General features: G+C 27.9%; 1 protein-coding gene across 1 annotated transcript in view; it reads left to right on the top strand.

Annotated features, from left to right (window-relative positions):
- The first annotated feature begins 1,032 nt into the window (after window positions 1-1,032).
- p47 (NSFL1 cofactor p47) overlaps window positions 1,033-15,485 on the top strand; it is a 36,443-nt gene continuing 21,990 nt past the window's right edge. Inside the window, exons 1-3 of the mRNA XM_075361205.1 lie at window positions 1,033-1,231; window positions 7,260-7,426; window positions 10,879-11,040. Of these exons, the coding sequence (XP_075217320.1) occupies window positions 1,130-1,231; window positions 7,260-7,426; window positions 10,879-11,040 (431 nt within the window). The 5' untranslated portion in view covers window positions 1,033-1,129. The remainder of the gene's footprint in view (window positions 1,232-7,259; window positions 7,427-10,878; window positions 11,041-15,485) is intronic.

Raw genomic sequence — 15,485 nt, forward strand, 5'->3', positions numbered from 1 at the left:
ATTAATACTGTTTGAATTATGTGGATGCAATGACACTAGCAGGATGATTGTTGACTGGAAAGCTTCCTCCCAAAAACATTAATCTCACATTATATTTGGTGTGGTGTGTAAACCTATAAATATGAAACAGAATTACGTATTGTTATGCACAATATGTTACTGCTAAGCCTCAATGCAGTTAACTGTTGCATGTGTAAATACTATATCAAATCAATATTGGGGTGAAGGAGCCCTCTTGGTGAAAACAGTGATTTTAATGAAAACTTAGAAAAACGACTCCAAGAACATAATCCTAAAGCAAACAAGCGGTACTCTAACAGTTACAAGCCTAATGATAAAAATGTATTGAATTTTTTCATATATATGCAAAGGAATCTAATGTTTTATATGACATGAAATTCAACATTATTATAAATTAATTATAATACATTGGGTAACATAAATGCTGATGAGTTGGCTGAAATACTTGAAAGGATTTTAAGAAAAAATCAATTGATCTATAAATAAATATATAATACTAATAGTATTATTAATACTATAATACTAATAGTATATGAATAAATAAAAAAATTGTAAAACTTTTTTAAACGGTATACTTTTCCTGGTACGTAACTGTTCCGTTGGAGCGCAAAAGAAATCTCGAAACTATCTAAGATCTAGGTTTGAAAATGCCGGTATTAAATTATTCGGTCCTCATCTAAATAGTTCATCACTATTTTACAATATTTTTTTACCTTTACAATAGGGCTTAATATACTAAGAAACCACTATTTTTAAATTAAAAAAAAATTTACTGATATTAAATTTTACCTTTTTACCCTTCCGTGTCTCGAGAGTAGCTGATGATACATATCAAAACACTCCAATCCAACGTTTAAGAATAATTTTCTGGTAACAAATCCCTTACGAAAGAATATAGTTTTCTTAATTTGGAATTTTTAACGGTATTTATAATCATAACTCACGACTATTTGTTTTCAATATTTTTGTTAAACAACATACTCGGGATTTGTTACGGCGCATAGTTGGCAATACTTTTTTGGGGAATGACAGACACAAGTTGAAGAAATTTTATACGTATTGCCGGTTTTCAGATATTGTATTAATTTGTTCTTAATTTTAACTTAAAATGGGAGATAAAGATGCGCTCTTGTCACAGTTCGCTGATGTAACTGGTGTTGATACTGAAAGGGCTAGATTTTACTTGGAATCTGCAGCTTGGCAACTGGAGGTGAACATAACCTAATAATTATCAATAGCATTATTTTTTTTTTTGTAGTTAATTGAAGTAAATTGTACCTGCATGCAGACGTTATTTACTCGTTTTAAGTTATACCAATATTTCATAACGTTGAATTTCTGACTGTAATATATGAACTTAATCATTTCCTAATTTTCCGTAAAATGTAATCTTTTTATAGTGAAATATAGGTAATATGCAAGTGATTGTTTAGGTCTCTTATTCCTGTAGCGTTTTTGTAATATACTTATTTTATTAACAATATTATATTCATTCCAATGTATTCTGTTATTAGTGAGTTTCTGTGCTTGGCAACAGCATTACGTATTCATTACAAACACGATACTTCATGATGCGTACCGTCCCACTTAATAGCCTTAAAACTGAAAAAATTATTTTTAAATGATGTTTTACAATATAAAATATGGAGATTAGAGTTATTTGTAAATTCATATTTATATATATATATTTTTTTTTTGCTCTTGTAATTGTAAATATTGATGAATGATGAAGTAGTAGGGTAAAAGCGAGCAAGTAAAAAAAAAAAAAAAAAACAAAATTTAAAAGTCATATTACTATAATCACAAAGTACCATCAATGTACTTTCTGTGTTTTTTTTTTTGCTTTTCTGTTTTTTTTTTAATTTTAACAATTGCATTCAAATAGCAATATGCTTTTCTATTTTTTTTTAATCTTAACAATATAAGTGTAAAGTGATGAACCTAGCTAGAGTGTTGTGTGTATTGCTAGACTACTGAATGAACAAAGTTGTGCGTTTGTTGTGCACTCATGTTTAGCTTTCACGTACAAGCATGTAAGATGAGAATTAGTCATAGTCTAATTTTTCAGTCATGGCACCATTGGTATATAAAATTATTTACGTATAAATAAAATAAATCAAAATTCAATCTTGCCAACAATTTGTCTGTGCTTTTTCAAGTACTTTCAGTCATTTGACCATCATCAGCAAAATTCTACTTCAGTTTAAAAGTATTAAAAATCAAAGTTAACATAATTAGATTAATCAGTTAAAAAATATTAAAATCATAACCAGTTGTCATATTGTAAAAGTAATTACATCTCTTATGTAGGAAAGTCACAGTTGGTTATTTGTTTGAATAAAATATCATCCTCGAATTTAGTTTGTTCATTGATTAATTTATTGTTATAATAATATTTATTAAATTTTTCAAGGATGCTGGTTTTATAAAAATCGTTAAAAATATCTAATATTTTAATAAAATAATCAGGATTATAATTATTTTTATTCTGTAATTTATGTTTGGCGTAATTTGATTTATTTAAATGGTTTTTTTATGTTATTAATATGTTCCTTTGGTTGTAGTTCAAAAAGAACAGTTGGTCATACCTATACATTCTAAATGGCATTCTTCACATTTTAAGCTATGTACTTCTTGTCTAAGTTATTTATGCGAGGACTGCTATTTAGAATATATAGGTATGCCCAACTGTTCTTTTTGACAACTAGAGCCAAAGAATATATTAATAACATAAAGAAAGACCATTTAGATAATTCAAATTATGCTAAATATATATTACAGAATAAACATAATTATAATCCTGATAATTTTATTAAAATATAAGATATTTCTAATGATTTTTTATAAAACCAGCATCCTTAAAAAATTTAATGATTTTAATATTTTTTAACTTATTCATCTAATTATGTTGATTTCGATTTTAATACTTTTGAATTGAATTAGAATTTTCCTGATGATGGTCAAATGACCGAAAGTATTTGAAAAAGCACAGATGATTTGTTGCTAAGGTTGAATTTTGATTTATTTTATTTATACGTAAATTAGTCATAGTCATTTATTAATGACTTTTTGCCTGATTAGCAAAAATAAAGAGAGCGAACTATTCATCATATGATCACTTATATGAATGATTTGCTCCATTAGCAGATATATTTCATTTTGCAGGTACACTTATGACCTTTGAAATTTATTTAACTTGCTTTTAATGTTTTCTTTCCTTTAATCACTAATTGCTTTGAATTTAAGCTATTTGATATTATTAATCTTTAATACTTCATTGCAATGATTTTTTTTTTAACCATAAAATCAGATGAACTGTTTTTATTCATATAATCTGAGGATTGTTTTGTTACCATTCATTGATATTTTCTTGAATTTTATGTTAGTGTAATATCAGATACCATTATATATTGCTCATGTTTTCATCTTACTATAAATTGTGTTTGGAAAAGAGTAAATTGAAACCATTTCTTTGTACATTAAAACATCATCTGCTAATTTTATGTTTAAAAATAAAACATTCTTGGATGATTTACAAGTTTATTTGCATAAGCCATAGTTTCTTTGTATATTTAATGCAACATGTTAGTATATTTCTGTATAGTAAGCCTGTTAAGTATGATTTATTTTGTGGCAGTAAAATATTGGTTTTACAAGTTCTTGCATATTTTTTTGTAGAAAAATTTGAATGTATCAGTTTAGATTTTTACAGTAGCCTAACTAGAACTTATTTAAAAACGACATTGATTTAATTTAATTTTTTTTTAGAATGTATGATAATTTGACGAACTTAATTGTAGCATTTTTGTTATAAGATCCAGCTGATAAAATTTGTTGTAAGATGAAAACCAAACCTATTGTAATTTTATTTCTTCATTAACATTGATAATATTTTGATCTTTTATCTCTTAAATGTTGTCATTTTGACTTTAGCCTTTTGTATTATAAAATTGTGTAGCATGTTAAACACATTTTCCAATAATTATAATAAAAATCTAATTTATACTGTAATATTATCAATGAACCATCAATGTCCTATTTATTCTAAATATCTAAATGAAACAAGTTTATCATATAAACTAACAATACTATAGATTATAAAAACAAAGTTTTTGTAAAAATGAAATTGTTTTTCAATAATATACTTTTTGTTACTTTTCACTTTCATACAAACCCAGCTATTAAAAAAAACAGTATTCACTAAACATTTGTAAGATCAAATCATAACAAATAACAATGTAAGCATTCATAATTTATAAACACAATAATTGTAATAACAATAATTACAAGCATTCTAGTTACCAAACTTAATTGGCTGTTATGTGATATTCTTGTTTGATAGATGATGTGCATTTTGTTTGAAGCAATTCTATAAATTACAAGGAAAATAGGATACCTAAATTTTAAATTCAACTTTTTAATAAAAAAGTTTTGTTTGATACAAAACAAAATAAAATTAGACAAAATTACAGATGTGGGTTTCTCAGACAAAGGTCCTTTTTACATTATTTGCATGCTGAAGAATGTTATATAAAAAACTATTCAGAACTTAAGAGGGACATTATATTATTTATTTGTGATTGTATTGCTCAGGAATCAGAGCAAAATCTTTCATCATCTGTAGCTCTCTAAGAGACAATTTCTGAATATCCGTGTTTATATGAACTTTTTTCATTATTTTCCTTAGTAGAATGAGCTTGGAAAGCGCCAGTAACACTACCTGAATCATCTGTGTGTATGTGTATTTATATAATACGTTTTATTTAATTTTGTAGAAGTTTCTGTTATGAATACTATTATTATACAAATCAATAAATTCACCTAAGCAGTAAAAATTAAACAAGGTATTCTTACCTTAATGATATATTTTTATTTTACATTGAAGGACACATTTTCAAGGAGATTCCTGAGTGTAATAAAAATGTTTTTTAAAACTGAGTTACAAATAAACTTTTGACAAATTCACATGGCTGTTTTGAGTTTTAAACATTTATTTCATTATTTATATATAAATAAATGAAATACAACCTTACAAACAATTCATTTGCAGTCTCTTTTCTAGTGCTTTCGGTCATTCGACCATCCTCAGTAAAAGTTATTCTTCACTTTTTATCATTAAAATTAAATATTATATACTAACTGTGGCATGTTTAAAAAATTTAATTATATTGACTCATATAATTTAATATTGTCCGACTTGTATAAAGTTTAATGTTTTAATGAAAGAGATTGTGTTGGAAATAACTTTGAAAATGCCTTCTTCAGTATATAAAGTATTGTGTCACAAAGATAAAATCCTGAGATTTTTACTACTTAGAGAATTGATTAATTTGTGTGATAATTTGAACAAGATTGTTACAGTACAGCTATAGGGGAAAATGATTTCATTTTCGATTAATTTTTTGTGTTGTTTCTAATTTTTGTAACAATAGGGATTTTGTTTATGTTATTGTAATTTTGAAAAAAATTAAAGATATGTTTTTGGCCACAAATTTACAAAGTAACTTATGAAGCTCTGGTCTAAATTAATTAGGTGAAATTTTTATGCTTTTAGAAAATTATGAGTAGCATCTGTGAAAAAAATTAAGCTTTTTATTACTGTGTATATTTTTCGATAACAATTATGGTGGTTGTTGTTAAAAAAATTTGTTTTGTAATTAATTTTTTTTTTGTCAGTGATCAGGAAGTGATTAAACGCTATAAACTTCTAAATGACATTCCAAATAAAATTTACTAATATATTGTTTTAGTCGCACTTGCGATTTTATACCTTCAATAATTGGCCAGCTTATCTTCTAAGCTGATGATACTGCTGGGACACAACAGTATACTAAATGAACAGGTACAGATCTAATCCAACAGTTAAAGTTTTTACTGCAGTTTAAAAGTTGTAGCGGTCACTCAAAAAATATTTTCAGCAATAACTTCAGCTAACAACAAGAGAGAACATCAGCATTTATCACTGAAGATCACAAAAAAAAATAGCATTGACCACCAAAACTTACATGGTTTTTCCCATTTTTAAACTTTGATCCTTATTTCATCAACATGATTTTAAATATTACACTTAAACGTTATGATTAAATTTACTGCTTAAATATTACTAATCCAACAAAATTAATACATAAGTATTCCTATTTGCCCACATTATTGGGTGTGGATCGATGTAGCTTTTCCTCTTGTAAAAAAATGTAAAAACGTTTGTTTTATATGTTTTGGCTAATCTCTATGTTTTTCTAATTTTCTATAAAATCTGCAGTCCTGTTGTAAGTTTTCTGAAATAAACTTTAGTAGGGATTTTTTAAGTGAAAAATTAGATTTTCATAAACAATTTAAAGATATTTTTCATTTGTTTATCTTCATCATTATCATCATTTGATGTTGAATTGTTAATAGTTGCCAGATTTTTTTTCATTGAAATACTTAGGTTTGTAATGAAATTTTGTGCGTTTTAATTACCATTGGAAAAAGTATTTTCTTCACTATAATTAGTTTTCCCTAATGACAATATAATAAATACAATATATGAATTTAAGATAAATAAATGGTAGGTTAAAGTTAAGTTAGTATTAATATAGTCACATGTTTGTTTGAAAAGTAAAGCTGCTTGTCATGTAAGTATGACCATAACATTAAGGTTGTAGATGATCTTAACATCAGTTGTAAATCAATCCTAAAAATTATATAGCCATTGTCAAGAGTATCAAGCATTACAAAAGCTTACCTGAAAGTGAAAGGTGAAGTGGTTTTCCTATTCCTTCTTCTTAAAGCCAGGTATATAGTAAAATTTAATATATAGCTGCATATCAATGTGCCAAATCCACTGAAGTGCAGATAATACTCATCTACAAGTCTCAGCCTTCACTCTGTTTATCACAGAGGCTGGCTGTATAGTAAATATTACTGCTTTCAGAGGAAGCAACTCTTAGTGATGACTTTTGTATCTCAGTAACTTTACAGATATCACAGTCTTAAAAAAATTGAGATAAAAAGTGTAAAGCAATAATTTAATTACTTATTTGTATTATAGAACAATATATTATAATAACCACATTGCTTCACTCAGTGGATGAGGCATATCATCATCTTTTTCGAACTTATTTCTTTTTTCTGATTTATACTTACAGCAAAGGAATGTTCCACTAAGTATACAACCATAAAAGTTAAGAAAACATGATGATGTTATTGATTCCTGATTACTGTGGTGCCTATGTAATATCAGAGCTGTTCTGTTACAGGTTGCATTGGCTAGTTTTTATGAAACAGATGGTGATGGTGAAGTTGCTGACACAGGTGCTTCATCTGATGCACCTGAAGTTTTGGAAGATTCACAGTCACAACCACCCGATGTAGTATCTTCTTCACCAAAGCCTAAACCAAAACTCAAACCAAAAACTAATTCCAAGTATGTTATGACAACTATTTTATTTATATGTGTTACTTTTTTAATCACAGCTTTTATATTCTATCTTTTGATAGATTTTTAACAGACTTAAAAAAATGTATAAGTTATGTTTTCTCCATATATTGTTATATAAAAAAAAACAAGCCAAAATAAATGCTAAATTTGGAATAAAACATACATTTCTAAAAATTTGTGTTATATGTTTTGGCCTACTCTTCATAAAATGGTCTAATCTCTATGATTTTCTTATTTTGTAGAGCATCTTGTGATGCTGTTGCAAGTTTACTGAAATGATCTTAAGTAGGGATTTTTTAATTGAAAAATTAGATTATCTTCATAAACAATTTAAAGATATTTTTCATTTGTTATCATCATTTGGTGTTGAACTGTTAAAGTGTAGAAATATATACCTGTACACCCGATGCCACTTTTATATTCAAAGTATCTCTGCATGAAAATTGATTGTAAAATTTAAAATTAATAAATATTCCCATGTTCCAGAGTTATCTTAGCTCGTACTTTCTTTGAAAAAGTTTTTGTTGTGTCATTTCTACATTTCTTTTCTTGTTTTTTATCAAATTATTTTTATTTTTCCAATCTTGGATCTTTTACCTACATTTTTCATATGAACAGTAATATTTTTTTCAAGTTATCAATATTATTAATAAAAAACTAAAAATGTAAACTTTTAAAGAGATTAGTCAAGGGCTAAATATTAAAAAATTTTCCTTTTTTTTTACATAAATATATAAAATATTTTTTTTGCAAATTGAAATAATTCATCAGCATATTGATCACTTTTGTTGAATTTATATTTATTTTTTTGTCTATTTTTCATCATTTTGTTTTAATGAAGAACTGATTTTTAAAAGTTTTTACTTACTTTGTAATTGAGTGTATTTACATTAATTTTCTGAGAATTAAATTTTTTACAAGTTTTGCTATTAAATCTTTTGCATTTATTAGTAATTTAACAAATCTGTTGTACTACAAACCTAAGAAAAACTAGTTTTTTCAACACCAAATATTGTGTTTTACATTGGGTATCTTAAAAACCTCTGGAGTTAGGTTGTGGGATTTGTTTTATCCTATTTCCCAGCTCAAATTACATTAGAAACCACCAACTTTATCCCTTAATTTATATCTAAAAAATTACAGTAGGACTTCTTTTTATTAGAAGAACTGAAATCCGGACGAAATCTTCCGCCAGCCATAACTTGAAAATTTCCTATGTTTATATGAACTTTTTCATATTAGTTGCAATGGTAGTGAAAAAATATACATAAGAATTTCACTAAACTGTCAGTCTTAGAAAATAATTACCAATTTGTAGGTTTTGATAATTAATTTTTATGAAATTTAAATAAAAATATAGAGTAGTTAGCAGTAGCTTTTAGCTGTTGGTCAGCAATAGTTTGTATTTAAATAGAAAAAATTCCATTGTGATTCATGGGATCAAAAAGATGAAATGTAGATTTTTGTGCAGAGGTTCAGTAAAAAAAATTTCTGATATTTTTTTATACAGCAACATTTAAAAAAGAGTAAATTTTGTTTTTATAATATTAAGAAGATATGAATTATTGGCATGTTTCATAAGAAAAATTAAATAAATAGATGATTTGTGCACTTACTTGTGATTTAATGTAAAGGGCTGCATAGAATTTTCATCATTTTTGAAAACTGCTATTTTGTTTTCATTTCAGGTAATGTAATGTTTTGTATAATTCTAATGTTTTATATTTAGCATATTAAAAAAAAACTACAAATTATATTAATTTGCATTGAACAAATTTCTTTTTTAGTTCAATTTATATATATTTATAAAATATTGGGAGAATTAGGGAATCTTAAGCTAGTTGTGGAAGTAATATATAGAAGGATTCGATGAAGGAGAAAACTATCTGACAGTGCTAGGGATATGAAAAAGAGATTTTTAATGATGGTGTCAGAGCTGTCTCCTCCTCCTCATCGCTTCACTAACTAACTCACTTGCTAACTCCGTAATGAATAATATAATATTAGCCATATGTAGCTTATAATAATATAAGGCATAAGAGTAGTGGCTTACCTCCATTGATTTTGAATCTGTATTTGGAAGAAACAATGAGAGGCCAGAAAGAGAAATTTGAGCCCCAGATTAACAGCCCAGGGAGAAAAAATAAAAATGTTAAAGATATACAGATGATATTTTTACTGAAACTTGGGATTAATTAGAAATAATGAATGGAAAGCATTCACTGCTAGCAGAGAAATTAAGTTTGAAAGTAAAGAAGAGTTAATGAAATAACAGAAAAGAGTATGTGAGTATGATAAAATGTTAAATGTTATCATATGGAAAAAATTGTACTAGACGTCACAGAATATTGTTCTTTAGTTAGTAAAATAATGAAGATCATAAGAACTAAAAAAATATCAAAAGGAGATTGGCATAAGCCAAGGTAAACGTTTATGTAGAAAAGAAATCTGATATCAAACTTAGATTTACGAATTTGAAAAAAATTCTTAGAAATATTTGTAAGAAAGCCAGAAAAACAAAAAAATTTTGAAATGTATTATAAGGGAATGGACATGAAAATTAGATAGATGAAATGAAGAGCTTTTAAAACAAGAAAAAAGAAAAGTTTTTTACACAATCTTATAAATAAAAAGACTGTGTCAATGGGCTGTATATTAAGGTATTAAGAGTTTCTAATCAAATTATAGAAGGAAGTGTGGATGGTAAAATTAGAAAGGGTCAAGAGTAGAATTTATAGAACTTAATTGAGGATTTGGTAGGTATCTAAAGACTAAAAGAATGGCACAGTGTAAAATGTTATAGAAAAGAGTATCAAACCAGTTAAATATTGATGCTCGTATCCTCTTATCAACCTTTAAAAACAAAAATTACTTTGAAAAATAAAAGTGATTTGATTTTATTACTTCTATTTTTTACTAAAATTTTTAACTTTTGCTACATTTCTTGAAATCAGTACTGCTTGAATACGCCAAAAAAAAGTATTAAATTAGTCATTGTGTACAATCCCTATTGTGTAAGCTTCATACAAAATTCCTATGGTAGAAATTACTCCAGCTTCTTTTGTTATTACACAAAGGTCTTTTGAATTTTTTATTATATAATATTTATTTTCTGTTTCTAACCTATGTATTCTGTCATTGAATATTCATTTACTTAACTTTCTACTGTAAATTCTAAGGTCTGGAAATAGTTCACACTTAAACACACTTCCATTCAGTCCAGGTTCTTATTTGTATGTTTTATTGTGTTATATGATTTCAGTATGCAGTTAAAATAATTTAAAGTTGGTTGATGATTTTATTGACATGTGAATATCTTCAGTTAAATTTTAGTTTTCTAACCCTCTACACAATTCTTGAGCATTGTTTATTTTATTTTTTAATACTGTTTTACATATTCATAATTGAAATTAAAAATAAAAATTGCTTTGTTGCAGGTTTGCTACAGTATCTAGTTTGAAAAAAGAAGGGGTGAGTTCAGACGAAGAGGAAGGTCAAGCATTTTATGCTGGGGGCTCTGAACATAGTGGTCAACAAGTAATTGGCCCTGGAAAGAAAAAAGTTGACTTTGTTTCAGAAATGTTTAAATCTGTTAAAGAGTGAGATTACTTTTTCAATTTTTTCCTTTAAAAATTTTATCGTACATTAGGATATTTTACTATTTTCCTCACCATTACAATTATTATTTATTTTTATTTTTTTAATTTTCCTCTTCCAATCTTTTCTTTTTTAATACTGATAACCTAGATTGGATGAAATTAGATAAAAATTCATATTTTTGATCGACACCTTAGAATTAATGTTTACATGTTAGATTATCCTAAAAAACTTTCTTTTGGTTATTGCGCCTACTAAAAGCTAATTTTGTAATTTGGATTTTAGTATTTAATAATGTTACGTAGATGTTACTTTCTCCAAAAGAGAATATATAATGAAAGTATATATTTAATTGATTTTTGTAATGAAGGTTATTAAATTGAAAGGCAAGAGGATTAAGTACAGAAATATAATTGTGTTGCTATGCAATAGATTATTTTCCAAGAACAGCAAAAAGAAGTTATTATATTAGGCCTGTTCAGGAACTAAATAATGTTTTAACTATAAAAAATAGTATTATATTTTTCTTTAAAAAAAATTGTTATATTTCTTTTTTAAATTGTATAAAAGTGAGAAATGTTTTAATAATATTTTTGACTAAGTTTTTATTTATCTACTACAAAGCATCAAGGTCCTTAGCAGCAAAAAATAAGTTTTTTTTGTCTTCAGTCATTTGATTGGTTTGATGCAGCTCCCCAAGAATTCCTATCTAGTGCCAGTCATTTCATTTTGGTATACCCGAGGAATGTAGGATGTAGTATCCTACATCCCTAATAATTTGCTTCACATATTCCAAACATTGCCTGCCTGCACAATTTTTCCCACCTACCTGTCCCTCCAATATCAAAACGACTATTCCAGAATCCGTTAAATGTGGTCTATAAGTCTGTCTCTTCTTTTAACTATATTTTTCCAAATTCTTCTTTTTTTCATCAATTTGCCACAACACCTCTTCATTTGTCACTTTATGTATCTGATTTTTAACATTCTCCTATAGCATTGCATTTCAAAAGCTTCTAATCTTTTCTTCTCAAGTACTCTGATTGTCCAAGTTTCGCTTCCATATAAAGTTATGCTCCAAACATGTACTTTAAAAATGTTTTTCTGATGTTTAAATTAATTTTAATGTAAGCTAATTATATTTCTGACCGAAAGCTTGTTTCACTTGTGCTATGTGGGATTTTATATCACTCTTGCTTCGTTCATCTTTAGTAATTTTACTTCCAACTAACAGAATTCTTCTACCTCCATAATCTTTTCTATTCTTATTTTATATTCAGTGGTCTATCTATATTATTTCTACTACATTTCATTACTGTTGTTTTGTTCTTGTTTATTTTTATACGGTAGTTTTTGCCTAGGATTTCATCCATGCCATTCATTGTTTCTTCTAAATCTTTTTTACTCTCAGCTAAAAGTAATATATCATCAGCAAATCATCATCAGCATCTTTATCTTTTCACCTTGCACTGTTACTGCAGATCAAATTTGTTCTTTTACATCATTAACTGCTGCTAGTTTTGTGTAAAGATTAAAAAATAACGAGGATAGGGAACATCCTTATCAGACTCCCTCTTTTATTATGGCTTCTTTCTTATGTTCTTCAATTATTACTGTTGCAGTTTGGTTCCTGTAAATGTTAACAATTGTTCTTCTATCTCTGTATCAGTTTGTATAATCTATCTGTCGCTTCCTCACCTGTACTGCGCAGTAATTCTGCAGGTGTCCTGTCTATCCCAGGAGCCTTTCTGCCATTCAAATCTTTTAATGCCCTATTAAATTCAGATCCCAATATTGTATCTCCCTTTTCATCCTCTTTGAGTTCCTCTTCTTTCTCTATAACATCAGTTTCAAATTCATTTCTCTATATAACTCTTCAATATATTCCACCTACCTATTGACCTTTTCTTTTATATTATAAATCAGTGTACCAGCTTTATTTAATACATTATTAGATTTTAATTTATGTACCACAAAATTATCCTTACCTCCTGTATGCTCCGTCTATTTTACCTATGATCATTTCTCTTTCCACTTCTGAACACTTTTCTGTATGCCACTCTTTTAGTAATTTGCACTTCTGTTTATATTATTTCTTAACTGTTGATAGTTCCTTTTACCTTCTTCATCACTAACATTCTTATACTTTCTACATTCATCCATCAGCTGCACTATATCCTCTGATATCCTAGGTTTTCTACTAGTTCTATTAGTCTGCCTAAGTTTGCTTCTACTGATTTAAGAATTTCCTTTTTAACATTCTCCCATTCTTCTATATTTTCTACCTTATTGTTTTTACTTAGACGTCTTGCGATGTCCTCAAAATTTTTCTTTACCTCCCCTGTCTCAAGCTTCTCTAAATTCTACTGTTTCATCTGACACCTTTTCTTCAGGTTTTTAAACCCCAATCTACATTTTATTACCACTAAATTATGGTTGCTATCAATGTCTGCTTCAGGATACGCTTTGCAGTCAATGAGTTGATTTCTAAATCTTTTTTTAACTATGATGTAATCTATCTGATACCTTGCAGTATCAGCAGGCTTTTTCACGTGTGTATTCTTCTATTATGATTTTTAAACTGGGTGTTGGCGATTATACATGTCGGTCCCTTCTCATTCCTTTTGCCCAGCCTGTATTCCCCCTTAATATTTCCTTCCTTGCCTTTTCCGATGCTTGCATTCCAATCTCCAACTATTATTAAATTTTCATCCCCTTTTATGTATTTAATTGCTTGTCAATTTCTTTGTATACACACTACCTCATTAATCATCATCATGAACACTTGTAGGCATATAGATGTTAACAATTGTTTTTGGCTTAGGTTTTGATTTTATCCTTATTGCAATGATTCTATCACTAAGCTGTTTGAAATAATCAACATTCTTCCCTGTCTTGTTCCGTATGATAACTACTCCTGCCTACCCTTTATTTGATGCTGAGTTAATTATAAAATCACCTGATCAAAGTCGTTTTCCTTTTCCCACCAAACCTCATTATTTCCTACTACATCTATCTACATTTAACCTACCCACTCTTTAAATTTTCTAACCGACCAATTTTTTTTAGACTTCTGACATTCCACGCTCTAACTTGTAGAATGTTATTTTTTAATTTTTGGTGAATATTATTTATTAATTTTTTGGTGACCCGTTCCTTAGTATTCCACCTGGAGATCCAAACGGGGGACTAGTTTACCTCCGAAATATTTTACCAAGGAGGCGCCTCCATGTTTTGTTTCATGAAAATGCACAGAGCTACATTTTCTTAGAAAAAAAACAGTCATAGTTTTCCATTGCTATAGCAATTGGAAGATTGAGTGATGTTAATGTGGCTATTAAGTCCTCCTTCCCTATGCCTGTAACAACTACTGAAATAACTGTTGCCCTCTTTCAGGAAAAAATATATATTAAATACAAATATCTAAGTATCATTATTATTTCTATTCTAAAATATAAATCTTATGGCAAACTAATGTCTCTAGCTTTTATAGAGCTAGGCTGCCCATCTGTAGTCATTTCCTTTATCTCATTATTTTGACTTCCTAATTGACAGAAAGAGCATAAGTTGGAGAACTATTGAAAATCTGATATTGCTAGAAATGAATTAAATAAAAAGTATTTTGTGATTTAGGGTAATCTAAAAAAAAATTTGTGGCTAAGCTCAAAAAGCAACTCTTTTGTCTTTCAGTTGGTATGTAAGTTAACATCATCATGTTGAAGATAGATCCCATATCAGATCGTGAACATACAGCAATTTTTAATGTATAATTTAGTACAAAATGGAAATGCACTTTATTAATCTTACATCAGTTTTCATTAGTAACTTGGATCGGTACTTCGTTAGAATCAAAGTGTGATAAAGAGAGGGTCCTGCTCACTCTGTTTCTATATCATGTACTTAATCTGCTGTTTTTAGTCATTGACTGACTGCATAACATTATTCTCAATTATATATATAAAAAAAAAAACAACAGAACAATAATTCTCTGATTAATTGAAGTTGATATGGTATTTTCAGTACAAAGAACTAGATAACTGATCAGAAAGATGTAGTATGTATATCTCATACAACTCGCCAGGCTGTAACAAATACCACTTATGATTTTTGTTACTTTAACTGGGTGCCAGTTACTTACAGTAAATTCCTTATGTCCTTAGTATTGTAACAAGACCAGTATAGTGGGCCTGAGTAATGGATTCCTACCAATTATTATGAAAGTAGTAGAAAATATAATAATTGGAGAAATCCAGAAAGGGACAAAACGAAACCCTTTTAGTAAAGGTAATAAGATCCGCTTAACAATCGTCTTTTTAATACTGCCTTCTGATATATAATGAACAAATATTTCTACCTTGAGAAAAATTACATTTGGAATACAGTGGGAACGAAAGCCTCGGTCGATCGTTCTCGCACTTCAAGTTGGGTCCGGTCCGACAGGTAAAGG

The sequence above is a fragment of the Lycorma delicatula genome, chromosome 3 (genome assembly GCF_047948215.1).
Source record: "Lycorma delicatula isolate Av1 chromosome 3, ASM4794821v1, whole genome shotgun sequence".
Taxonomy (NCBI): Eukaryota; Metazoa; Arthropoda; class Insecta; order Hemiptera; family Fulgoridae; genus Lycorma; species Lycorma delicatula.